Source organism: Taudactylus pleione, unplaced genomic scaffold (assembly GCF_031769625.1).
Source record: "Taudactylus pleione unplaced genomic scaffold, aTauple2 ptg000013l, whole genome shotgun sequence".
NCBI classification, from domain to species: Eukaryota; Metazoa; Chordata; class Amphibia; order Anura; family Myobatrachidae; genus Taudactylus; species Taudactylus pleione.
Genome location: NW_028284416.1, coordinates 2604776 through 2631393, shown reverse-complemented (window position 1 = coordinate 2631393; position 26618 = coordinate 2604776). Strand labels below are relative to the sequence as shown.

General features: G+C 46.4%; 2 protein-coding genes across 2 annotated transcripts; both read left to right on the top strand.

Moving 5' to 3' along the window:
* The first annotated feature begins 769 nt into the window (after positions 1–769).
* Positions 770–12264, top strand: LOC148542303 (immunoglobulin lambda-1 light chain-like). The gene is made up of 4 exons (XM_088469063.1): positions 770–795; positions 5450–5641; positions 7808–8146; positions 11691–12264. The coding sequence occupies exons 2-4, from the start codon at positions 5593–5595 to the stop codon at positions 12017–12019; spliced, it is 717 nt and encodes a 238-aa protein (XP_088325189.1). The 5' UTR covers positions 770–795; positions 5450–5592; the 3' UTR covers positions 12020–12264.
* Positions 12265–17452: 5188 nt separating this feature from the next.
* Positions 17453–26339, top strand: LOC148542302 (endonuclease domain-containing 1 protein-like). The gene is made up of 2 exons (XM_088469062.1): positions 17453–17746; positions 25776–26339. Exons 1-2 carry the CDS (start codon positions 17453–17455, stop codon positions 26337–26339), a joined length of 858 nt encoding a protein of 285 aa, XP_088325188.1.
* The last annotated feature ends 279 nt before the right edge of the window (positions 26340–26618 follow it).

Below are 26618 nucleotides of genomic sequence, written 5' to 3'. Positions count from 1 at the left end.
CTCACATAGCTGTGGGTGACCACCCACAGCTATAGCGAGCGGCCAGGAAGATGGTCGCGATAGTCAAGACCATCGCGACCATCGGGCTTGCGATGAGACCCTTATGGTAGGGTCTCGTGGCCACAAGCCCCAGAGAGCTTCTGGCTCTAATAGAGCCGGAAGCTCTCCCACTGACATCACCAGTGATGTCAGTGGGGCCGCCCACAAACGGCAGGCGTTCGCATGGGAACGCCTCCGTTTGTGAAGCCACCCCCACGCCACGCCTCCAAAACGGTGTGAGCTGTCGATCAAAATCGACAGCCGCCCCCTTTTGGTGCGAGACCGAGAGCGACGGAGCGCCCGCCGCTAGCCGGGTCTCGCGCATGCGCACGTCGGAGCCGGCTCCGGCGTGCACATGCGCAGTGGCCTAACATCGACCCGCTCGCGAGCGGGTCTGAATCAGGCCCACAGTTAGTTCCTCCAAAATGAGGGGAGATTTATTTATTCCGTATAACGAACAGGACAAAAGTTTGCTGCAGTCTGAAACTTAGTTTTGCAACCTTGGGAAACGACATCTTGATGCTAGAGGCCAAACACAATGTTTTGCTCTCGTGCGCTGTTTGTTCTGTTTGGATATAAATATCCCATCGTAGTGTTGAGGAACGAAAACAATTAACTGTCACACAGGGGCAGCTGCAGCGGTTCCACCCCCTTTCCTCCCATCCACCCAGCCTGGGAACCAGGCATTTGTCTATCAAGGGCGCAACCTTGGCTAATTCTATAATCGGCCAGGGTGCAGAGAGAGGAGAAGGTCAGGTGAGTGATCCAGGAACGGCCGTAGGCGCTCAGTCCATGCGTAACATCACACGTGCAGCAAACACAGGGTTATAAATACGCAAAGACATAGAGAGAGAGCTGGGTCAGTGAATAATTATATACTGTATCTAATATAGTGAGAGGCAAATTGCAGGCAATGCCCGTGATGTGCTGTTTCGGCGGCGTTGAAACATCGGAAACAGCACCCTAAATCGATCCAACTCCCCTCTAAGGGCCGGATTCAATTAGAAGCGAAAAGCCGTTTTCGGCAGATCATTGTCGCCGATTTAATTTATCCCCGTATTCAATTTCAGCGTCTTTTCGACGGCGCAATAACGCAAAGCAATGTAATAGGCGAAAAATTTTCCGCTGTGAATACCCGCCGTAAAAAAAAATGGGGTTTTGGGGTGCAATGCTGCGGGAACCACCCTGCAGCCTTTGGACACCCCCCTGATGCTAACTGTGTCAAAAAAATGCAAAAAACCCCCCACAAAGGACACCCCAAAAAAGAACTTTGAAAAAATGGGCGAAAAAAAAATCAAAGTGGGGGTACAAATTCAAAAACTAGCGAAATAGCCTTTGGGGGGGGGGGTCTGCAAGTATGGGGGAGGTGTATTTTGGATTGCGGGTGTTTGCTGAAGGTGCGTTTTTAGCACTTTTTAATATGCTTGCACCCATTTTCATGTACCCCAGATTTTATGGGAATATTTATTTCCCACCCAAAAAGTTGCAACATGCTATTCTTCACCACTTGCTGAAAGAGGCTAAATTGAGACCATTTAAAAAACCCAAATACCTTTAGCAGGGCTATTCGGGGGTACCCATAGTGATCTCCAATGTCAGTGCATCTTTTGGGGGGTGTCACCCTATTTCCCCAAAACTGACAGAACTTTTTGCCGATTTCGGTTTCGCCGGGTCCCGTTTTCGTGGATTTGGAATTGAATACGGGGATACGCGGGGACGCGCGCGATACTTTTTCGCACCTGAAACAGCGATGACGGCGAAAAGTCCGGCAACGGACTTTTTGCTTCTAATTGAATACGGGCCTAAACCGCTAAATTTAGCTTGCAGCACTATAAGGGTGCATAATTTCACACAGTTGTTGCATAGAAGAACGCAGTTGTGTCGAGATTTGCACCACTCTGGGGCTGATTCAGCAGAGGACGCACTTTCTGGTTTTAACGCAGATTCCTGATCATCGGGAATTTCTCCACCGTTTTCCCAGACAGACGAGGATAGGGTCAGGGTCCATGGTCGCAGACTTCCTGGCCTTACAAGCCTGGCCAGTGCTGCACAACCGATGGTCACGGTGGTGATCCCGGGCTGCATCCTTGATCGCAGATGCTGACAGGAGGCGTCTCTTCACTTCAGACGTCTCCTGCAGTACTGTAATATTAGCAGGATGGATCTGCAGAGCCTCTTGTGTGGGACTTTCGAATTTCGTCCACTGCTTTATCAGACCCCCTATATCGCATCATCTAACTGCCATGTCTGACAGCTTATCGCCAGCGATCTCAGATAACCAGCTCAGCCGGCGCTGCTTTCATTTCGGGTGAAAACATTTAGAGGTGAGAGGTAACATTTCATGTTCTGTCTTTTAAAGTTTTCTTGTTCCGGTCATTCCCTTGATTTACTTAAGAAAATATTTTCACATTAGTGAAAGTGTCTAATATGTCAATAATGAAACATGTTGTAACCAAATGTCCAAGGAAGAAGCAGGTGACCTGTAGCCACCCTGCTACGGAGAGACTACAAGTCCCAGCAGCTCATGGACACAGTACTAGGGGCATATAAACTTAGGATGTGTTACAAGTTACATCAGATATTTATATAGTTTGTTTTGCAGCTACAGTTTTGTGGATAGAGGTAAACACTTGTGTCGCAGTATTAGAGCTCATATACTAGAATCATTCATCTCTACAATGGATGTAAAACTGAGTTTATGTTTTTAACCTGGATTTACCCTGTATACAGACATAGGACATTACACCCCCAACATGTCCTGACCACTGTACATGATCATAATACACATCTATTACACTCTATACAGACATAGGACATTACACCCCCCAACATGACCTGACCACTGTACATGACCATAATACACATCTATTACACTGTATACAGACATAGGACACTACACCCCCAACATGACCTGATCACTGTACATGACCATAATACACATCTATTACACTGTATACAGACATAGGACACTACACCCCCAACATGACCTGACCACTGTACATGATCATAATACACATCTATTACACTGTATACAGACATAGGACACTACACCCCCAACATGACCTGACCACTGTACATGATCATAATACACATCTATTACACTGTATACAGACATAGGACACTACACCCCCAACATGACCTGATCACTGTACATGACCATAATACACATCTATTACACTGTATACAGACATAGGACACTACACCCCCAACATGACCTGACCACTGTACATGATCATAATACACATCTATTACACTGTATACAGACATAGGACACTACACCCCCAACATGTCCTGACCGCTGTACATGACCATAATACACATCTATTACACTGTATACAGACATAGGACACTACACCCCCAACATGACCTGACCACTGTACATGATCATAATACACATCTATTACACTGTATACAGACATAGGACACTACACCCCCAACATGTCCTGACCGCTGTACATGACCATAATACACATCTATTACACTGTGTATACTGACCGCTGTACATGATCATAATACACATCTATTACACTGTGTATACTGACCGCTGTACATGATCATAATACACGTCTATTACACTGTGTATACAGACATAGGACACTACACCCCCCAACATGACCTGACCGCTGTACATGATCATAATACACATCTATTACACCGTATACAGACATAGGACACTACATCCCCAACATGACCTGACCACTGTACATGGTCATAATACACATCTATTACACTGTATACAGACATAGGACACTACACCCCCAACATGACCTGACCACTGTACATGATCATAATACACATCTATTACACTGTATACAGACATAGGACACTACACCCCCAACATGACCTGACCGCTGTACATGGTCATAAATAATACACATCTATTACACTGTATACAGACATAGGACACTACATCCCCAACATGTCCTGACCACTGTACATGACCATAATACACATCTATTACACAGTATACAGACATAGGACACTACACCCACAACATGACCTGACCGCTGTACATGGTCATAATACACATCTATTACACTGTGGGGCACAACAGACGTTCAAGCGAGGGGTAACAAATGGATGTATGAGTTGTGTGTGATGTGCGAGGTATACATGTGTTTTTGTCACTGTTGATGTCTGCTTGTGAGAAGAATTGTAATCATATAAATAAATACCACACAAATATTTTTATTTTAGATAACATAACGCTGCTAGTTTGTCTGTGTGTTATTTCCGGCAGAGGGAGAGGGTTTGCTTTTCTTTTCCAAGGCTGTTTTTGTTTTTACTTTTACTTGTTTTTTTTTTTTTTTTGTGGTCAAAGAACCTGTCACAATCGGCTGCTCCTAACTGCTCTCCTGGAGAGCCTGAGGGAGGAGAGACAGTAGAGGCAGAAATGTGCCCCCTGCTGGCCACCTCTATATACACAGCTCTCAGACCCTCCAACATGACCCATTCCATTAGGTACAAAATGCTCTGCTCCTGGACTTCCTTCTTAATTGATGATTGCAGCCACCTGTGCTGAAACATCTTTCTCATCTATTACATAGCTCAACACAGGTGACTGCAATCATACATTAGATGGGAAGTCCAGGAGCAGAGTGTTTTGTACCTAATGGAACGGGTCATGTTGGAGGGTAGGAGCTCTGTCACCTGTCAGACAGAGAATAGACAAAGCCGACAGAGACCCCACAAATGAGTCTCTCTTTGGCAGACGCACCCCTGGCGTCTACATGATGTAGAAGAAAACGTGATTTATCAGACCAGGCCATCTTCTTCCATTGCTCCATGGACTCGTGCCCATTGTAGGCACTTTTGGCAGTGGGCAGGGTTCACCATTGGCACTCTGCCCAGTCTACGGCTACACAGCAAGCTGCGATGCTCTGTGTGTTCTGCCACCTTTCTATCATAAACAGCATTAACTTTTTCTGCAATTTGTGCTACAGCAGCTCTTCTGTGGGATGGGACCAGACGGACTAGCCTTCCCTCCCCGCGCCCATCAATGAGCCTTGAGCGTGCATGACCTTGTCACCATTTCCCCGGTTACACTTCCTTAGACCACTTTTGGTAGATAGTGATACTAACCCCTGCATACTGGGAATACCCCGCTAGACCTGCCTTTTTTGGAGATGCGCTGACCCAGTCGTCTAGCCATCAAAATTTGGCCCTTGTCAAAGTCACTCAGATCCTTACACTTGCCCAATTTTTCCTGCTAATATATCCCACCCCATTGACATGTGCCATTGTAACAAGATAATCAATGGTGTGTGTGTGTGTGTGTTTTCTATATACCATCCTTGATATACCCTTCTTTATTAAATGGTTTAGCAGTGCTCCTCGCAGTGTCTGTTCTGTGTGTGTGACATTAACACCGAGCAGTAACAATTATTAATCTTTTATTTTTTTTTTATAGATCAACAAAGCTAGCTCAGCTATCCTTCTGGATAACAGGTGTCTGTATGGAAGACTCCGTACCCGTCCTGTAAATCACCGCGTATAGCCGTACCACCCCATTACCGAGCAGGTGGCGATCAGACTCGGACGGCTCTTCCAGTCATGACGCTCTCAGCGGAGACCGGTCTTGTGCTCTGTCTTTTATTCTCTTGTAAGTAATCTGATTTACATTCTGGAGTAACGGGGATAAACTCACCTAGCTAAAATGTATTCAGTATGTGCACAATGTAGATTATGTACACCTTCTATACTGTATAATCTCCACTGCACATCTTGAGAATATTAAGCAAAATAAATATTATCATTATTTGCATAAAATGGGAAAACGGTGTAGTGGTTAGCATTGCTGCCTCACAGCCTTGAGGTCATGTCTTAAATTCCTGACCCTGTCTGTGTGGAGTTTGTATGTTCTCCTTGTGTTTGTGTGTGTTCCATCTGGGTGCTCCGGTTTCCCCCCACAATCCAAAAACATACTGTAAGGTTACTGTGCTTCTGACAAAGAAAAAAATATAACCCTAGTGTGTATGCGTGCCCCTGCGGTAGGGAATCGAGATCGTAATCTCACTGGGACAGGGGGTAATATGAATGACTGAAATATTCTCTGTGAAGCGTTGCGCGATATGTGTGCGCTATATAAATAGCTTTTAATAAATAATTCATGGGCATGGGCAGAAATCATGGGGCCCTGTACACTTATTTTTTTAGGGTCCCCCATCTCAGGGACCTTGGCAGGTACAGGCCAGTCACTTGAGAGCCCTCCTTACCTATATGTGGTTTCTCTGAGGAACCTCTGAAGAAATTGTTCCTCCCTGGGCAGATGGAGACCTCAGTTGGTATTTACTATTCACGTAGGAGATCACATGGTCTGGAAGAAGCCTGTTGGCGTAGGAATATAACCAGTGTCGTCGTCATATGGCAGAGGTTCCACCAGATAACATAGTAACAGAAGTTTTGGTTCTGGGCAAAATGTGAACTACCCTGATCAAACAATTTTATATTATTAAACTGTATTTGCTAATATGCTACCATTTGTATGTGTAATGTTTTTTTGGAATCAAGATTCCTGAACCTGGGCCTCATCCCCATTGTTTCTACTCAGTCCCCCTGTGTCTCTCCAGCCTTAACCCATACTGTCTCTCCATCCCGATAACCCTTCTGTCTCTCCAGCCCACAGTATTCGTACTGCCCACAGTGTCTCTCCAGCACTCAGAGTCCCACCTAGCCCCCACAGTGTCTCTTCAATCCCACAGTGTCCCACCTGCCCCCACAGTGTCCCTCCTGCCCCCACAGTGTCCATCCTGCTCTCACAGTGACCCTCCTGCCCCTCCTTTCAGCTCTACAGTGTCCCTCCAGTCCTCTCAATTATCTTCTTCTATGTCTTCTGGCTGCTCGCTGCGGCTCCTCTGCTCGGTCTTTCAGCATCGCAGCGTGAGTGACGTTATGACATTACGAGCGGTGCACCATAACAAACAGAAAAAATTTGATTGCATCGCCCACTGCTGTTGCAATACAGCAGCGCCCCACTGGACGGACCCCAAACCAGTGCCTGCATTGCTGCTGCAGCGATCAGCAGGGACCCCGTACATGCATGCACCCCTCTGATCACTGCAGTAGCAGCAGCAGCACAGGCACCGGTTAAACTCTGGGGCCCCTAGGACCACAGGGCCCCATACAGTTGTGCCCCTAGTCCATTCCTGTCTCCGGCCGGGGAATGGGCAGTAAAAATGTTGGGACCCTCTGGTATGTCACATAATACAGATGTAATAAAAGTTGTAGTCAATGCGTTTTATAACTCATAATAATAATATTTTTGTTCAATTTAAGGGCCTCATTTATCAACAAGTTTTATCATTCACAAAGAGTGATATATGTTGACCCTGTCGACCTATTGCCTGTCTAACTTCCATTGTCTACGCAAACATTGTCTACCAATTTACTGTAGACCTAATGACGAGAGAGAGAGTGAGAGAGAGAGAGAGAGAGAGAGACAATTGCTCATGCATAGGTCTCCATAAAAATGGCGTGGCTCCTGTGGGACTAGGCAGAAGTCTTAAAGACCATGGGTGCCGGGTGTGCGGTGTAGGCCCTTGCTCACGGCACACCCTACACCCATTATAGATTTGCCAATGAACACACTGTGGAGATAAGGGGAACCCTGAAGGGGTGGTAAGTATACAGCAGTCCGGGGAGGGGGGGGCGGGGAGGCAGCACCAGGTCAAAATTACCAGTATATAGTTGGAATGCATTGTTATATAGTGTCTGAATATAATGTCCTGGCTGATATACATCTGACGCTGTTATAAATATTGTATTGAAGGCTCCACACAGTACAAACAAGTGTCTCTGCCTGAAGGAAGCACGGCCTCGCTGGGCTGTTTTGTGGAAGGTGAAGAGAGCCGGGATCTCAGCATCCAATGGTTTAAACAGCTGCCGGACACTGCGCCCACCTATATCCTCCGCCATGGAGACGACTCCAGCATCCATTGGGCAGACCCATCCCTGGAGCGTTTCCATTCCGTCAGGAACAGCAGAAATGCCCAATTCCTGGAGATCAAAAATGTCTCCGTAGAAGACAGCGCCCTCTATTGGTGTCTGCGGACTAAGCCGCCTCTTCTGTACGTCTGGGGTGATGGGCTATACCTCAGTGTCTATAGAGGTAGGTGGTTCCAAATGGTGTAAACAGTGCACAGTGGGTTTGAGAGGTTGTATATATGTACACAACGAACTAACTAACAAAGCGCTACTCTTCTAATCCTTTTAAGACTTTACACATTCCCTGCCTCTATAAATAAGGCATTATTCCTTGAACAATATATTGAGTGGATTATTGAGACACACTACAGAGGTTATCACTTATAGGAAAGAAGGACTCATTCATTTTAGAGTTTTATTTGTGATATAGGATGTTTTAGTGTTTCTTATGGAGCATACACACGGTCAGATGTGTCAGATGAACGATTGAACGATCTGAGCGATTTGATGAACGATTTGAACTATGGCCCTGATTCAGAGCTGGTCGCTCTGACAGAGCGCTCGCTTTGAATAAAGGCCGGTCTTTTTTTTTTTTTTAGAACGGCCTCCTGGCCGCTCGCATAGCTGTGGGTGACCACCCACAGCTATAGCGAGCGACCAGGAAGATGGTCGCGATGGTCAAGACCATCGCGACCATCGGGCTTTGCGATGAGACCCTTGTGGTAGGGTGTCGTGGCCGCAAGCCCCAGAGAGCTTTCGGCTCAAACAGAGCCGAAAGCTCTCCCACTGACATCACTTGTGATGTTAGTGGGGCCGCCCCCAGACGGAGGCGTTCTTCTGGGAACGCCTCCAACTGGGTAGCCACCCCCCGGCCCGCCCACCAAAGGGGGCGTGCTGTCACTCAAAATCGACAGCACGCCCCTTTTGGTGCGAGACCCGGAGCAACGTATTGCCCGTCGCTATCTGGATCTCGCGCATGCGCACGACGGAGCCGGCTCCATCGTGCGCATGCGCACTGGCCCACCATCGACCCTGTTGCGAGCGCATAGCGCTTGCGACCGGGTCTGAATCAGGCCCTATGAACGATTTTTGACTGCATTAAAATGAATGGAATCAGCCAAGTCTGACTGCAAACACATCAGATGTCAGATATCGTTATCTGACAATCTGGAATGCGCATCGTTCATCGTTCAGACATGTCAGATATGTCAGATTATCCTTCAGATATGAACGATTGAATGATTTTTTAAATCGTTATCGTTCAGATCTGAAGAAAAATCTGACCGTGTGTATGCACCATTATACATACATGACTGTATTCCTATTACTAAACCTGCAATTCTCCAATTCTGTGGGAGTTTGGGGCAGATGTGCTAAGCCTCGGAGAGAGATAAATTGGAGAGAGATAAAGTACCAACCAATCAGCTCCTAACTGCAATTTTTCAAAAACAGGGCCTGATTCTGCAAGGATCGCAAGTGCAAAAACGCACGCACCCGGTCGTTGGTTGCCTTCTGTGCATGCGTATGCATCGCAGTATGTGGCGTGCGGGAACCGTCTACTGCGATCTGTACAGCGATCGCAGTGCCTACGCAGACCCATCGCAGAGTGATTGACAGGAAGTACCGTTTGGGGGTGATGATGGCGGGGGGGTCGGCGAAACGCAGGCATGTCAGTGCATTTGAACGCCCTTACAGGGGCGTGCATAAATTATCCACAGCGTCAGAATAGGCAGCCTGAGCTCTAGCTGCGTACAGGAAGTTTAGCCATTTCTGGGTAAGGTCTGACCTGCCTTAATTGTGCGTGAGGCTCCGATGGTACTCTACGGGTACCGATGTTTTCTGAGGCTTGCAAGGTATTACAGATGTGAGTAAAGGGAAGCGGGCGTCTTTATGTTTTACTGCGGTGGCATTGCGATCGCAGTGATTTGCATAAGTTCGCAGCAGCACTGCGTACGAATCAAACCAACAGCCTGTAAAGTAACAGGAGCTGATTGGTTGGTACTTTAGCGCTCTCTCCAAGGCTTTAGTGCAACTCCCCATATGTGTGATGTTGACCGCGCAGCCAATTTATGTTTAGGATTATTTGAAGAATTTGCATCTCGTTATCGGCAGCTTTTAGCTTTTATTGGGAGCGCTAATTTCTGTTGTTTCTATTTGTATCCTTAGAATTGTGATGAGAACTTGTCAGAATTCTAATAACAGATAAAGGGGTCTAGTTACTAAGCAGTGTTAGGAGACAGAGTGAAAAGTGATAAGGTGCCAGCCAATCAGCTCCCAACTGTCATTTTTCAAACACAGTCTGTGAGATGACAGCACGCCCCCTTCGGTACGAGACCCGGAGCGACGGTTTGCCCGTCGCTATCCGGGTCTAGCGCATGTGCACAACAGAGCCAGCTCCGTTGTGCGCATGCGCACTGGACCACCATCGACCCGCTTGCGAGCGTTTTGCGCTCACGAGCGGGTCTGTATCAGGCCCTGTGTCACAACTGTACAATACAATATTCAAGAATAAGAAATTATATCCCAGCAGTTATGTTGTAGTTAGTGTAAGTTACTGTAAGAGAGACCCAATTACAAGTCCTGTGCTTGGAAGATTAACATCGTCTGATCTCCAAAAAATCAAAATCAAAGTACAATCGTTACATATTGTTAATGACAACATTTGTGCTACATGAGAGGAAGCTCAGTGCTGTTTAACGGATGACGGAGCATTCGACAGCCTATGGGCAATCTGCAATTTACCCTGCCGATGCTAAATGCCAATCAGTTTCAGTAATGGCTTTGGTCTGGTGAATATCTGTAATGACGTTATATAATATTATAACATCATTAGAGCTTCTTTATGAGACCGGTGCCTCATTTTCATCTTCTTTCATCTTTTGACCATTGCCTGATTAGATAATGTGTATCCAATATTTCATCTTGTGACTTTCTGAGCTCACTGACTGAAGCCTGAGTCTGCTTCTAGGGTAAAAGTCAGTATATATCTGTATTCGCACACCTGTTCACAAATCTCTATGAGAGCCAAATCATTCCCCAAATTTACTAAGCATTTTAAATTCAGCCCCTCCAAAAAGTCATGTTAGAATTTCTGTTCTCCCTCACGTCCTATGGGCCTGATTCAGACCCGGTCGCAAGCGCTGAGCGCTCACAACCGGGTCGATGGTGGCCCAGAGCACATGCGCACGACGGAGCCGGCTCCGTCATGCGCATGCGCGAGACCCGGATAGCGACGTGCACTCCGTCGCTCTGGGTCTCGCACCAAAGGGGGCGTGCTGTCGATGTTGAGTGACAGAAACAGAGGCGGGCGGTCAGAATGCAAGCGGCCGCCCAGTTTCTGAGCGACCGCTTGCATCCTCCGACCACCTCTGAATGAGGCCCTGAGTCCTTAAGTTGTTAAATGTTGTTTTATTTATTATTTATTATGCAAAACCATTGCATTTAGTATTATAGCTGTTTTAAATCCTGCAGGCAAAACTTCCAAGAATGGGCAGCTTTGAAAAACCCATTTCTTAGTCAGCATAGCCCCAAATAGTAGTGGGGATCTTCTGTGCTGTTTAGTTGGTGTTAAACCTCTAGTATACTACTGAATAATATCTTATTCTTATGCATACAGGGTCAGTGTCAAATGAAAGACAAGAGACTAGTTGAAATGTAAATTCCAGCAATATAAGTAGCTAGCATGTGTACATGTAATAACTCATTCTCATTATATGTGTATTTTACAGGTGACAATGTACAAGCCCCTTCTGTATCCCTCATGAGCAGTGAAGTATCTCTGGACAGTTCCAACCTTCTCCATGTCGCATGTTCGGTAACTGGTTTCTATCCCCCAGTTATAGAGGTTATGTGGAAGGTGGAGGGTGAAATGGCCCTGGGGGACATTATTGCAGGACCTACTCAGTCAGAAGACGATGATACTTATACCATGATCAGCATTTTGGATCTTTCGTCACACCCCTGGAAAAATGTCACATCTGTTTCATGTGAAGTGCGTCATGATTCCTCAAGGACTCGTATCACAAGAGATTTCTCTGATTGTCACAGAGACACATAGAATCTGCTTTGTTAATTAGTCTGTTGAGACAGGATTAACCTCCGGACTTACAATGCCTGGGCACTACATGATATGGCAAGAGGTGACACAGAGTTACCAACAGCATATCAAGATCACTTTCTGTGTTAAGTACTGTGTGACTATAGAAGGGCTGATTTCTATAATGGACTAGCAACTATCATTAGAGTACATTACAAACTGTGGGTACTGCTATGGGCACTAACATTGCCCTTCTGAAAATAATAATCATGTGTCTCCACTGAATCTTCATTTAGAAGAATCAAGAACTAAATTTATAAAAAAGTATATGATTAATAATATTGTAACACAGTATCATATGAATATATTATAATTTGTGGTGTGCTAGTAATGGGATTCATTTCATATTTCATGAGAAATATTATTAATAGTATTGTAGATCACAGACATATTCGATGTGCAATCATGGGGACAGTGAAATGGAATGTGGGCCCTGTTCTGTACAGCTTACAATCTAAAGGAGATTTGAGAATGATACATCAGACACATGTGCATTTATATTTTTATAAGACTGTACAGAATAATAAATGTTTCTTTGTTAATGAAGACTTGTGGTGTCAAATGTATAACAGTTGGTGCATTCACTGTCACTGAGTTCACATAATAATGGATGGATGTTGTAAATAGTCAGAAATTGCAGTAACATAATTAGCCAATAAATCTAATATTTGTCAATACATACCAAAGCCTATACATTACTGAAGTTATTAATATACAACTGACTTGTGTATATTCCCTACATATGTTTATCATGTAGCAGGATACTGATGGGAATTTATAAATATCCCCTTACTGGTGGGTTTTTAAACACTGCACAGCAATGGTGATTTTGCCTTCCAAAGCCCTGGATTGGATCCAGGGATTTGGAGGCTTAAAATATAAATCACCAGCAATGTTTTGATGAATACAAACCACTAAACCGCATGTAGTTTAAGGCAAAGTATCACCACTCTATAGGGCATGGTTTAAACATACAATCAGGTCCCAGCACTGAGGTTAAAACTAAGTACCATTGGTCCCATCCTGTTACCCCTGGATGGTGGGTCCAAGGGTTAAAAATGTGTTCCCTCATAGTTTTAAGCAACTACTGTGTTCCACTTTCTAGTAAAAAAAATATGTGCCAATTTAATAATTATATATGTGCCCCTTTAATAATGATATATAATAATAATAATAATGCCCCCTTTTAAGGATAAATAAAATTGCCCCCTTTGTAATGATGAATAATAAAATTGTCCCCTTATTTTACAATAATAATATTTGCAGAATTTAAAAATTATTAGTTAATGGTCCTGCCCCCGATATTTTCCATAGTGTAGAGGAGCCAATACCTGCCTTTCTAGATCTTTTCTTGATTCAAAGTAGTCCAATGGGTTTAAAAAGAGAACCTCTGAGCAAGTCTATCTGGACTGCTCAGTAAAGCTTCATCATGCAAATGAATTCAGTTTATTTACTCTATGGGCAGGCAGCCAATCTGGATTGGCATATCATTAGTTGCATGACAAAAATTCTAAGTAACACCAATATAGTGACCAGATACTGAGAAATATATTATAGGTCTAGATGTTTTTTATGATTTAGAAGTATATTGCAATTGTACATGAGTGTAAGAAAATGCAAAAATGCTTACGGTGGGAACAGGTGGGGGTAAGGCCGGGGGAGAGGGGACAAAAATTAGGGTAACGGATACTTTTTGGAAAATTTGGGACCATGTAATATTTTGCAATGTCATTTTTGATGAGTTTGGGAAACATGCAAAATGCAGTAATATAGAGAATATATTAAAATGAAATTTTATTTATTTTAGTCTGAGTCACAGTGCGCATGCATCAAGTTCCATTGCCGTTGTTGCTTGGAGTAAGGATTTATTTGCAAAATGACTGACAGGCAGGGGCCGTATGTGTACGGCAGCAGGAGGGGGGGCGACTGAAATGCAGGCATGTCATGTATTTTTGGGGCATGTCTCAGCCTGCGACTGCAATGCCATACACAGCACAAATGGTTCTGGTGTGTCATTTTCTGCTGCTATTCTCTGCGACCGTAGGGTTACTGAAAAGTTCAAAAATCAACTGATCTGCGGTCGATGCTGTATTTTTGAATGCAGGCATTTGAATTTGCAAAGCCGGCGGTGGGCACCGCAATACAAATCATTGTACGGGAGGAGAGGATTATTTTTTATTGCATGGAAATCGTAGCTCCCTTCTAGCATTGGAGCTCAGGGATATGGGGTACAGATCAGATCGCAGTCATTCAGCATCACATTTGTCACTGAGGTTGAACTGTCATTTTTCAAACACAGCCTGTGAAATGACAGTTGGGAGCTGATTGGCTGGTACCTTAACACTTACTTATCACTTTTCACTCTGTCTCTTATCACTGCTTAGTACATAGACCCCTTTATGGGTAGAGAGGCAGAACAGGTTAGAGAGGGGGCTGCAAACATGGGCCAAATACATTAAGGGCATGGTCAGCTTATGCAGAACAATAATACCTATGCACCTATCAGGAAGCACGTAACATGCATAAGTTATTACTGTGGCTGCTTTCATATATTGCATTATTTAATTAGTATTTGGATTTGATTTGCGGAAGGAAAACCAATTCCCATTTGATTTTTGATTTTTTTTTTAATAGGAAGTCAATGAATGTGTGAATACAGACAGCTGAAATGAAATTAGTACTATTATTTTATATTTGTGTCTATAGACCAGTAGCACGTTGTGCTGTTTCCCACATCACCTGAATATGTGACATCATGACATCACGGAAGGTAAGTGTTGGGCGCAAGGAGCTGGACACAGGAGGAGGCCTCTCCAAGTAATGGGATGCCCTTCAAGGCACCCCAGAGTCCTGAGACAGGCGCTACCGGGGCAGCAGTGGCTCCAACCCTCCTGTTTTGCGTTCCTGGGCAGCGGTACAAGTTGCACTGTTGAAATATGGAGTACGCTACTGAGCTGCCTCCATGATGCTGCTTTAGAGAAGAGTCTTTCTTGTACCAAGATGGCCGCCGCTTTAGTCTTCTGCACATGCGAGGCGCCATCCTGTCACTGTGTAATAGCGCCACAGTGCAACACAGACGTGGTCTACACAGCTCCAGGAGACCCTGCAAAATATGCTGGCTAGAGACCACAAAAGGGCAAAGCGCTTGCTTGTGTATATACACCGCTACCCACATACAAGCAGCGACTGATGATCTGTGTGTTCCATCCAGAACACTGACTCTATGTAACTGTGAGCACGGCTGTACACACATACTACTTCACAATAAACCAATCTACTTAACCAAGTCCTGAGCTGTCTAGTACATCTGGTGAATCCAATACTGTATACTGTTTACTCTGCTTATCACCGGCAAATAGTACACACATATTAACATACCCCTAGTTATGGCCCTCTGCCTTTATATTTAATAATGTCAAATGCCATCTCCTGGTGCCACTCTATACTGCTGCTTTCTTACAGCATAAATCTGGCACATATGTAACCCTTGCAGATCTGGAGGCATCGACAGTACATATACATTCAAAGGGTTCGGTCATATGAGGCTGGCGGGCGGGATCCTGGCGGCCAGAATCCCGTGGCGGCATACCGACAGGGTTAGGATGCCGACATCTTCGGTAAGTATCCTAAACCCTCCCTCCCCGCACCCTAAACCCTTCTGCTCCCCTAGTGCCTAAACTTCTACCCCCTAGTGCTTCCTCCCCTAGTGTCTAACTCTAACCCTCCCGCTAATACCTAACTTTATCCCTTAACCCTAACTCTAACCCTCTTGCTAACCCCACTATATACCGAAATCCCGACAGTCGAGATTTCACCTAACTCCCCGTTCAACAGTTGCCTCGGTGCATTCCCTACACCTACTATGTTATCCAACTTTTTGGAGAACCACACTTGGCAACTTTCTGTCTTAGAGGTGGTTTGCTCAAATGTTTAAAGAAATACTGTATGTTTCTGTATGAAAGAACACTTTCATCCAAAGGGTTTCCATCTTTAAAGGATATAATACCCCTTTGTACGATTAGCAGGTATTTAGGGGATGGGATGTAGTTATAATACCGACGGCCGGGTTGCCGTCTGTTTAAATCCCGGCCTCAGAATCCCGACCCGGGACTAAACATAGGCGACTAATCCCAACACCAGCCTATGGGCCTGATTCAGACCCGCTTGCGAGTGCATGGTGGGCCAGTGCGCATGCGCGGCGTGCGCAATGCGCGTGCGCAAGCCCCGTAGCGAGTGAGTACTTCACTCGCTCCGGGGCTCGCAGCAAACAGGGTGGCTGTCGATGTTGATCGACAGCTCACCCCGTTTTGTAGGCGGGTGGGGGGGTGGCTGAACAAACGGGGGCGATCCCGAAGAAATGCCTGCCGTTTGTGGGCGGCCCTACTGACATTACGAATGATGTCACGAGTGATGTCAGTAGTGGACTTCCTGCTCTATTAGAGCAGGAAGTCCACTCGGACTGAGACCTGAGACCCTACCGCAGGGTCTTCTCGCAAGCCCGATGGTCACGATAATCGCGACCATCTCCTGCCCACTCACACTAACTGTGGGTGGGCACCCACAGCTTAGCGAGCGGACAGGGAAAAAAAATAAAAATACTCCCCGCCCTGATTCAGAGAGTGCGCTCGCAAATAGCGAGAGCCTCTGAATCAGACCCTATATACTGAAGCCGGGATCCCAACAGGTGGAAGGTAAGCAGCGGCATCTTAGCTGTTGGGGGGGGGGTTAGTGTTAGGCATCACTGGGGGAGGTTAGGATTAGGCACCACTGCGGGGGGATTAGGGTTAGGCACTAAGGGTGGACGGTTAGATTTAGGCACTAACGGGGAGGGTTAGGGTGCGGGGTGGGGAGGGATAGGCTTTGGCACCAAGAAGGGAGGGTTACTATACTTACCCGACCCCTGTTGGGATACCGAGCATTGGGATGCCGCTGTCAGCATATTGACAGAAGGTATCCCGACTGCCGGTTTTTCATACCCCACCCATAGGGGATATATAGGAGATACAGGACGTGGTTGCAGAAATCCACAATAATAGGCTAATTTACCCATGTTGTGGCAAAAATCAACATATCAACATTAAAAGAGATGCACAAATGTCACCCTTGTTCCTCGGTTATAGATGACATGGATCCTCCGTAGTTAGTTTTTCTCCATGGAACCCTGTGCTGCTGACCCCTTGCATTTTATTCCGCATGATGAGAACTTACCAGATGCCGTCAGATTCTCGACCTTCCAATTTTGTTTAGCTGATTCTAATCATGTGGAAACACAGCACTTGTACGCTATATATAACATATAAACATTGGCAGAGTCACTGTGCGGTCCATTGCACGGTTTGGTTGCTGAGGGATTACACGTCAGGTTTGTGGGCAAAGTACCTGGAACCCACCGTCATGATCTGCCAGTTCCTTTTAGTTTTGGGTCTGGTTCATGCAACCTTGGCCAAAGTGAGCACAAACTTCAATGACTGTCTTGGCCAGTTCTATGCTAGTACCCCGCCTACAGGATTCACCAGCATGTCTGGTTCCATCAGCTCTGTCTGCTCGATGTACGAGACCTACAACAATCCTTTCTTTGCATCGCTGTATCACAAGGGTAACCGAAGCCCTCTGTACTCTGCCTATATTCTGGAAAGCCGACCTGGTGACGTCACAGGAGCCGATCAGACCTTTCGACTGGAGCCGCAGGTGAGTTGGGTTGTAATCTATCATGTACAACATATATGAACGCGTAACTCTTAGTTTATGCAACACACAAGTCCAAATGGAGCTTCTCTCACACCGTAGATTTCAATCCAGACTCTTCTCCAACTTCGATATTTGCTTAGTTATCTAAAACATACGTAGCATTCTGCTGAAATATTGAACCATGGTTGAATTCATGAGCTGACACTCATCTAATGGCCAATAAACTTTGGAATATCAACACATTTCAGATGCAAACGTACCATCGAAATAAAAGCACAACACTTGTGAATGGCCAAATAAGGTCACAGCTTTTATTTGTTAACTAATTTTGAATGATGGCACCAAAACAGCAGGTAAGACAGTCCCAGGACTGAAGGTGACACACTTCCACCCCTGTGCAAAGGCCCTCTAAGGTTACACCTGGTCCCCACTCATGACCTTAAACAGGACCCCTCGAAATGGTGGTATCTGTCACAATTCCCGAATGGTTATGGATGTGGCCCTTATTAGGGAGTTGGCTAAACCTAAGCCTGAAGTGCGGAGTCTAATGTTCCGGCGGTATTCACCAGGGACCCTCGCAAGAAGGTATGGGCTTGGCTGCGTCCGACACACAGGTCACGGCCCTCAGGATAGGTTCCCTTATACAGGTGCTGGTAAACTCCGGATGAAGCGGAGAAGACGTATAGCTTAGTCGACAGGCCGGGTCAGAACCAAACAGACTTAGATGGTACCAGGGAGCAGGCGTAAACAGGTCACGGGGAATAGCCGAAGTCAAAACCAGAAATCAGATGCAGTACCAGGGGTCAGGCAAAATCAGAGTCACAAACGAAGCAAAGGTCAGGAACAGGTAACGGAGTATCACAGGAACGCTGGAGTCTGATAAATGAGCCTGATAGCAGTGGTGGATTTCTGCACAAAGGAGCCACAGGTTGGAACTGAACTCTAGGAAGCAACACTTTGCTCAGGGACCAGTGGGAGTTTTCACAGGGGATATGACTCTGCTGCAAGTCCCTGATAGGCTGCTGAAGTCAACTGAGGCAGGAGCACTCTCACTGGAAGAATGCTATCAGCTGACATGATGGTGATGTCACTGCATGGTTCCCGAACAAGGTCAGGCAGAAATCCTGACCTGCATCAAATGGCAAGGTAAGTCACACAATTTGTGCAGAGTGTGACACGGTCATTTGGCTGTTTACTGAGTGCCCCATTGGCCATTAATGTGCAAACTACTGGGAATAGCCACAGTGCTTTCCCTGCTGCATCAATGACGTATCTGCAACTTAAAATATGTGTTAGTCAACATATCAGGACATTGTAAACTTAGCCTGTGGAATGTGTGGATGAGAGAATAACATGTTCTGAGGAAATGGGAATGAAATACCGGCGACTACTCAAATCCTGACAGTGGAAGCCCGACAGGAGGAGATGTCAACGTCGGGTGGTAAGTATCCTAACCCTCTCGTGTCCCCCCCTAACCCTCCCTTAGGGGTGCCTATCCCTAACCTCCCCCCCAGTGGTGCCTAATCCTAACCCCCCCTTGTCCCTCCCAAACCCTAACCCTCCCTGGGGGAGTGCCTAACCCTAAGTCCTCCCAGGGGCTGCCTAAAACTATCCCCCCACCGAGGCTAACACTTACCTGGGTCCGGTCTTTTACAATCGGGATACCGGCTGTGGGGATTCCGACGCCAGTATCTAGATCGTAGGAGAGATAGCGCCTTCTGCATTTTGCCTGACGGGTGGGATACCGGTGTCTGCATATCGACGGCCGGCATTTTGTCCACCGGGACATTGACTACATCCCATTCAGAGTGGTAGCTAAGTCCAGGCTCTCTGAAATCTATACATCGGTTCTTTGGTTTTGCCAACTATTACCGCAAGTTTGTAAAAGGATTTTCCACACTGGTGGCTCCTATCACAGCCCTCACTTGCAAAGGAGCAGACCCAACCAAATGGTCTGTAGAAGCCACTTCTGCCTTTCAACTTCTTAAGCAGGCGTTCATCTCTGCTCCCGATTTGAAGCAGCCGGATCTAACATGACCCTTCATTCTAGAAGTCGATGTGTCTTCCGAGGGTGTTGGAGCAGTTCTCTCTCAACGTTTCGAAGATGAGAAGCTTCATCCCTGTGGATTCTATTCCCGGATATTTCTGCCAGCAAAGAGGAACTATTCCATTGGTGACCAGGAGCTACTTGCCATAAAATTGGCTCTCGAGGAGTGGCAATATGTTTTAGAGGGGGCTCAGTATCCAATCACCATTTTTATGGACCACAAGAATTCACTATATCTAAAATCTGCCAATTGTTTGAATCCCTGGTAAGCCAGATGGGTGATGTTCTTTTCTAGGTTCAACTTCAAACTCTCCTATCGTCCTGGATAACAAAATTGTAAAGCCGACAAACAGTTCACTGAACAGTCTCATCCAATCCTGGATCCAACTTCTGTTGGGAAAACGTTCGTTGTTCCTCATCTCCGCAAAAAGTTGTTGCAGTGGGCTCATGCGCCTCATTTTTCCGGACACTTTGGTATTGACAAAACTCTTGAATTCATCCGGCGATCTTATTGGTGGCCTTCAATGAAAACGGACGTTATCTCCTACGTTTCCTCATTTGTCAAGTGTGCTCAGCAGAAAGTGCCTCGGCGGGCTTCATCTGGGCAACTCCAACCACTAACCATTCCTTTACAGCCATGGACACACTTATCAATGGACTTCATCACTGACCTTCCTCCATCTCGATGTCACAATACCATCTGGGTTATCGTGAACAGGTTTTCTAAAATGGCCCATTTTGTACCCCTTTGTCTGTGCCATTACTTGCTCAAAACTTTATAAAAGAGTACAGTTCGTGGCAAAGTTTTGGAGGTCGCTCTGTTCGGCTCTTTGGGTGAAACTTAAATATTCCACTGCATACCATCCTCAAACCAATGGACAAATCGAGAGGATCAACCAGGACCTGGATCAGTTCCTTCGCACCTTCATCTCCTTCTCTCAAGATGACTGGATTGAGCTTCTCCCATGGGCTGAATTTGCCCACAACAATCATTACCATACTTCTACTGATTAAACCCCTTATACTACAGTCTTCGGTCATCATCCTCGGATTCCAGACTTTCCCTTACTTCTGGCACTGGATGTGCCTGCTGCTAAAATATCTCTTCAACAGTTCTCTGACATCTGGAAGAAGGTTCGTTCCACTCTCACTAAAACTTCAGCCCGGTATAAGAGATTTGCTGACCGCAGAAGACAAGCTGTTCCAAGTCTTCAAACTGGAGATATGGTTTGACTCTTCACTCGAAACCTCAGACTCCGAGTACCCTCGATTAAATTTGCCCCACGTTATATTGGTCCATTTCCGATTATCAAAATCCTGAATCCAGTGGCTTACAAGCTAAAACTACCTCCGTATCTTCACATTCCTAATTCCTTCCATATTTCTCTTCTGAAACCACTGATCCTAAACAGATTCCAGAAGGATCTTCCTAAGGCTTCTAGTGTCCAGACAATGCAAGGAAAGGAGTTCAAAGTTGACTGAATCCTAGATTCCCATTGTCGATACAATCGTCTTCAATACTTAATCGACTGGAAGGGTTATGGTTCGGAAGAATGAATCTGGATAAACGCTTCTGATGTTCCTCCTCCTCGCCTAGTCAAGGCATTCCATATGAAGTTTCCTCATAAACCGCTTTGGGGGGTGATGAGCAGAAGAGGGGTGTTCCCCTGGTTGTACAGTCCATTGGGGTTGGCTGCTGGTCGGGAGCTTCTGCCTTTGTGGCTGAATTGCCACGTACTTGTCTGCTAACTGGGCATCCATCTTCACGCTGAGTGGCTCCCAGTCTAGCACCCACTCCTTCACCTCTAGGGCGCACCTGCAATAGAACTGCTCTTGACACAGCAGATCAATCAGTGCATCCCAGGTAGTGGCACCAGATCCCTTCACCCACTTCACCACATACTGCCTCAGCTGGGTGGCGAACTGCTTATGGGTGCTGTTGGGGTTCTTGGGCAAGTCCCAGAACTTTTTCCTGTAGGACTCAGGAGTGACAAAGTGTTGCTGTAGGAGGGCCCTTACGACTTCGTCATAGTCACCGCAGTCCTCGGTGGCCACTCCTCGATAGGCCTCCAGGGACTCTGTGCAGTGTGGGCACTAGGTGTCTGACCCACTCCTGCTTGGATAAATTGTGTAGTTTACAAGTCCTTTCAAATACTTGCAAATGTCCATCAATGCAAATGTCCATCAATTGCTGTCTGAAAACTTGGCAAACTGTACACGATCTGATCTGGGTACAGCAGTCTGCAACGGTGCTTGGTGTACCACGGCCCATGGCGCCCGCTCGTCATGCCACAGCCGAATGATTAGCATATGTTCCTACTCCGTTGCCCTTTCTCCCAAATCCGCTAGCCAATTCGCTAGGCTATCCATTCGTTGGGATCCCTGCCATGCTGGGGAATGCTGGGAAACATAACTGCTGCGAGAGGGGGCGGGACTTGTTGCTCTCACCATGTTCTGAGGGGCGTCTGTTGTTACGCCGGCTGCACTTTCCACCTCCATCTGATGCAACTCCATTCCGCTGTAATCAGTCATCCTGCGTGTTCTCCTGAACTGCAGTTACTCCTCTCCTGAGTAACTCGGCTTCTCTCGTCGGGTGACCAAAAAGCCACCTGGGATTATCCCACCGCTACGCCATCAATATCTGTGACCGGATGGCTTCCAGCCCGGACTCCCGATCACAGGTTGAGGTTTCGATCGCCACTTGACCTTGGGGTAACAGGGATTCCCGCTTACCGTCAATGACCGCCTGTCACTGACTCCGCCCACAGCGCCATAGGCGTAATGAAGCTGCCACCACCAAGCTCCTCCTATCAGCACTGGGAACCGCGTTCGAACACCCAGGCTCTTACCTCGGCACCTTGAACCGCTTCTGCTGCGTATGCGTTTGACTAGCTGCGGCCAGACCCCGATTGGTGTCGGCTGATTCCTCCTGATCCCTCGCAATGGACCAGGTCTGCACGGTAGCTTGGCAGAGGGCTTGAACTTGGAGACACGGAGCTCTTACCGAGAACAGCCAGATAACGGAATAGCGTTTGGCGCAATTCTGTTGGTCGCAGGATTGAGATGCAATTGAAGTTAGGCAAGATGTTTATTGCTCAAAGTCTTAAAAAAGACTCAACCTTCCGAATGAAGGGGTACATTAGCATACAGGAATCTTATCAATCATCAGTTCTTCTAAACAAAGAATTTACAGGGTTGTACAATTTTTACCAGGCACGAAGCCTTCGTTTATGCTACTCCAATACACATTACCACAGGGGTAAGTCCACCCTGGGTTCCTCCTAGCCATACTTACAGTACCGGCATTTCACTCCCTCCTTCCAGGAGGGAGCTGTCGGGCATTCCCGGCAGGGGACGGGTCGCGGTAAAAAAGGGGGCATGGCCAGACAATGAATCGAATTTGGGGGCAGAACATGGGGGCGTGACATCACGATTGCATCATTGTGGTTCCGCCCCCTCTTCACAATGCCGTTATTAAAGGCATTGTGAGGCAAGGGGCAGGGCTGTGAAGACGCGATTCAGCGCGAATTGCGTCACTGGCCCCTCTGCTGCCGGGATTCAATCTGAAAAGTGCGGGGGGGAGGGCAGGCTGGTCGCTGGAGCCCATGAGACTTGCTTGCCTTTCCGGGGGGCCGGGAGTGGCACACGATTTTCGGGAGGCTCCCAGCCGTATAGGGAGGGCAGGCAAGTATGCTCTTAAGCTCCGCCCCCGGCACTAAGCCCCACCACTGCGATCGCGGACCCCCCACGACCCCCCCTCTCCCTTAATTACACTTACCTGCATGCCCCGGGCGCCCGGTGATGTTCTCCATGCCTCCGATCAGGTGATCTCCCATACTGCACTGGGACCCGATCACCTGATGACCGGGCCGCAGTGCACTATGGGAGACCAGCTGACTGGAGGGGAGATATCACCAGAGGCCCGATCACCGGTGCCTGGAGTCTGGTAATCAAAAAAAAAATTTTGACAATTTTTTTTTTTTTTTTACAGTAATCAGCTTGCGTTCTGTTTAGACCACACAGCTGATTACAGGGACCGACTCCGGGCTCTGCTCTCCCCGTTAGAGCAGAGTAGGAGGCCGGTAACCGGGGGAGACCCTGGATAATGCTACCTCCAGGTGGCGTTATTATCACAGGGCTTCCCCCATATTTTTTTACAATTTATTTTTAGTACCTCTGGTCGGATCACATTTCCCATTACAATTATGGGAAATGCGATCTGATTACTAAAAATAAGTGATACCGTACTTAGGGGTTGGAGTAGAATTTTACGAATTCTACTCCAATTGCCCTGTAGTAACTATAGGTGATACTAAAATACTGTGAAAAGGGTGTGAAAACACAAAACAGCCTTTATCACTTTATTTTAGTAAAAATAATGTTAATAAATAGAGCCCTTGGTCACTACGTCACGATAAGTAACATATCACTAGGTGAGAATGTCTCATAACCATTTGACTTAAATGTTACAGCCTTCTAAAACAAAACAACTTATACATTCCTTATAAGTGCATAGGCTAAACATTTAAAAAGTACATTTCCACAACTGCGCACAGCACATTGAATGATATGTTCAAACACATTACTTATACATTCGCAGTAGGTGGCGCACTGCGCCTAAAGGTCCTTTTAAAAATGGTGCCACGGCATGAGGGTTAATCTCTTCAGTGCCGTGGCAGCCTTTTTAATCACGTGTGGCCGGCCCCCGGCCACAGGGCCATATTCAATTAGCAGCGAAAAGTCTTTTTTTTGCCAACAACGCTTGGCTTCTGAGCGAAAAAGTATTGCGTTTGTCCCCACGTATCCCCGTATTCAATTCCAAATCGTTGAAAACAGCACCCGGCGAAATCGGAATGACCGAAAAATGCTGTCATTTTTGGGGAAATCAGCCTTACACCCCCAAAAGATGCTGTGACATGAGGTTTCACTATGGGTACCCCCGTATAGCCCTGCTGAAGGTATTTGGAGTATTTAAATGGTCTCAATAGCTGTTATTTTGCATCTTTGAAAAAGTGGTGAAGAATAGCGTTTAGCAAGTTAAATTAGTAGTTCTGGCAAATTTTGGGTACTTGAAAATGGATGCAAGCATATTCTAAAGTGGCTAATGTGAACTTTTAAAAAAACATGAAAAATCCACCTGCCGCAACCACCTGCAATCAGAAAAACACCTGCCGCATACTTGGGGACCCTCCCCCCCCCCCCCCGAGTCTATTTCACTAGTTTTAAAGTTTGTCCCCCAACTTTGTTTTTTTTTTCGCCCCCAAAACTAAAGTACTTTTTTGGGGTGTCCTGCGTACATTCTTTTACATTTTTTTACACAGTTTACCTTTGGAGGACTGTCCAAGAGGTGCTGGGTGGTTTTTGGAAGTTTGTACCCCAAAACCCCAATTTTGCACTTTTTTAAGACACCTATTCATGTGTGAAAACTTGTTGCTGGTTCTTTTGCATTGACTTTGGCACCTGCGAAAAGTCTCTGCAATTGAATATGGGGATAACTTCAGGTGGCGAAATGACATCATCGGCGAAAAAGTATCGCCGATAACTTCTTTTCACCGGCAATTGAAGATGGCCCTTAGTGGGCACCTAAGTCATGGAAGAAATATACTCCCCGAATTTCATGTTTCTAGGTCCAGGGGTTTGGGCTGGGCGTGATGAGTCAGTCAATGAGCCAGTTAATCAGGACATGTGATTTATATAGACCAGCCACGTATTGTCCAGAGACCTACCCATCATAAGTCAAATGCTGCCCCCTAACCAGCTAATCCCCATTTTATTTTTACAACCCAATTGAACGTGTACCTTACAAGGGCAAAAAACTGGGACTGTTCCACTGAAAACGGGTTATTGGGTGGCATATATCTCTGTGGGACTTCAGTCCAGAAAATAGTTGCCCCAAAAAATGTCTGCCTCCACCGCTTATAAGTGATAACTATGCTTTAATTAATGAAAATGTCCATTAATTGTGCATTCTGTATATTGCAGCTGGTGGACACCAGGCTTCCTCAGTATATAATGCTTCAGCCTGCGACGGAAACAGCGATCCGAGACCTCGGCCTCTCCGGAGTCCCTGCTGACCTCATAAAAAACGTTCAAGCCATCAACTCCGATTTTACAGGAAGTGGCTACCACAAGGGCCACCTCAACCCCAACGCGGACCACCCAGACGGGCCCTCGCAGAAAGTCACTTATGCCCTGACCAACGTGGCGCCCATGTATGGGTCTCTGAACAGTGGAGCTTGGCGTACCAATGAGAAGCGAGTGCGGGACATTGCGGCCACCTGTGGCACAATGTATGTGGTCACCGGCGTGGTGCCTGGAAACAACTGGATTTCAGTAAGCGGGGTGCAAAGAGTCAACATTCCCAGCCACGTCTGGAGTGCCTTCTGCTGCCTGAACAACAACAACCAGCCAATCAGAGCCGAAGGGTCCCTGGCACCAAATGATGCCAACACAGTGACGTCTGGACTCACTATTGCCAGCCTGGAGAGCCAGCTGGGAAGCCTACTGGGGGTCAGCGTCTCACTGTTCCAAAACAGCTGCAGTTAAATTTGTGCAATGTCTGGTGAATAAATATTCTTCCAATATTGTGAAAGTTTTCCTGTAATGGTCGTAAAGTTGTATCCTAAAACTGACCTGTTCTCCTGCTTCTTACATAGAGTGTGGGCTCCCATCTTGTGGGCTGAATCAATATTCGTAAGAGAGCAGCTTATAAAAAGAAAACTCTAGTGACATCGTTGAGGTATGAGGCACCGAGTGCCTTACTGATGTCACTAGGAATTAGCAAAAGTGATATGTTCAATTTTGTGCAACCCACATCGGAAATAC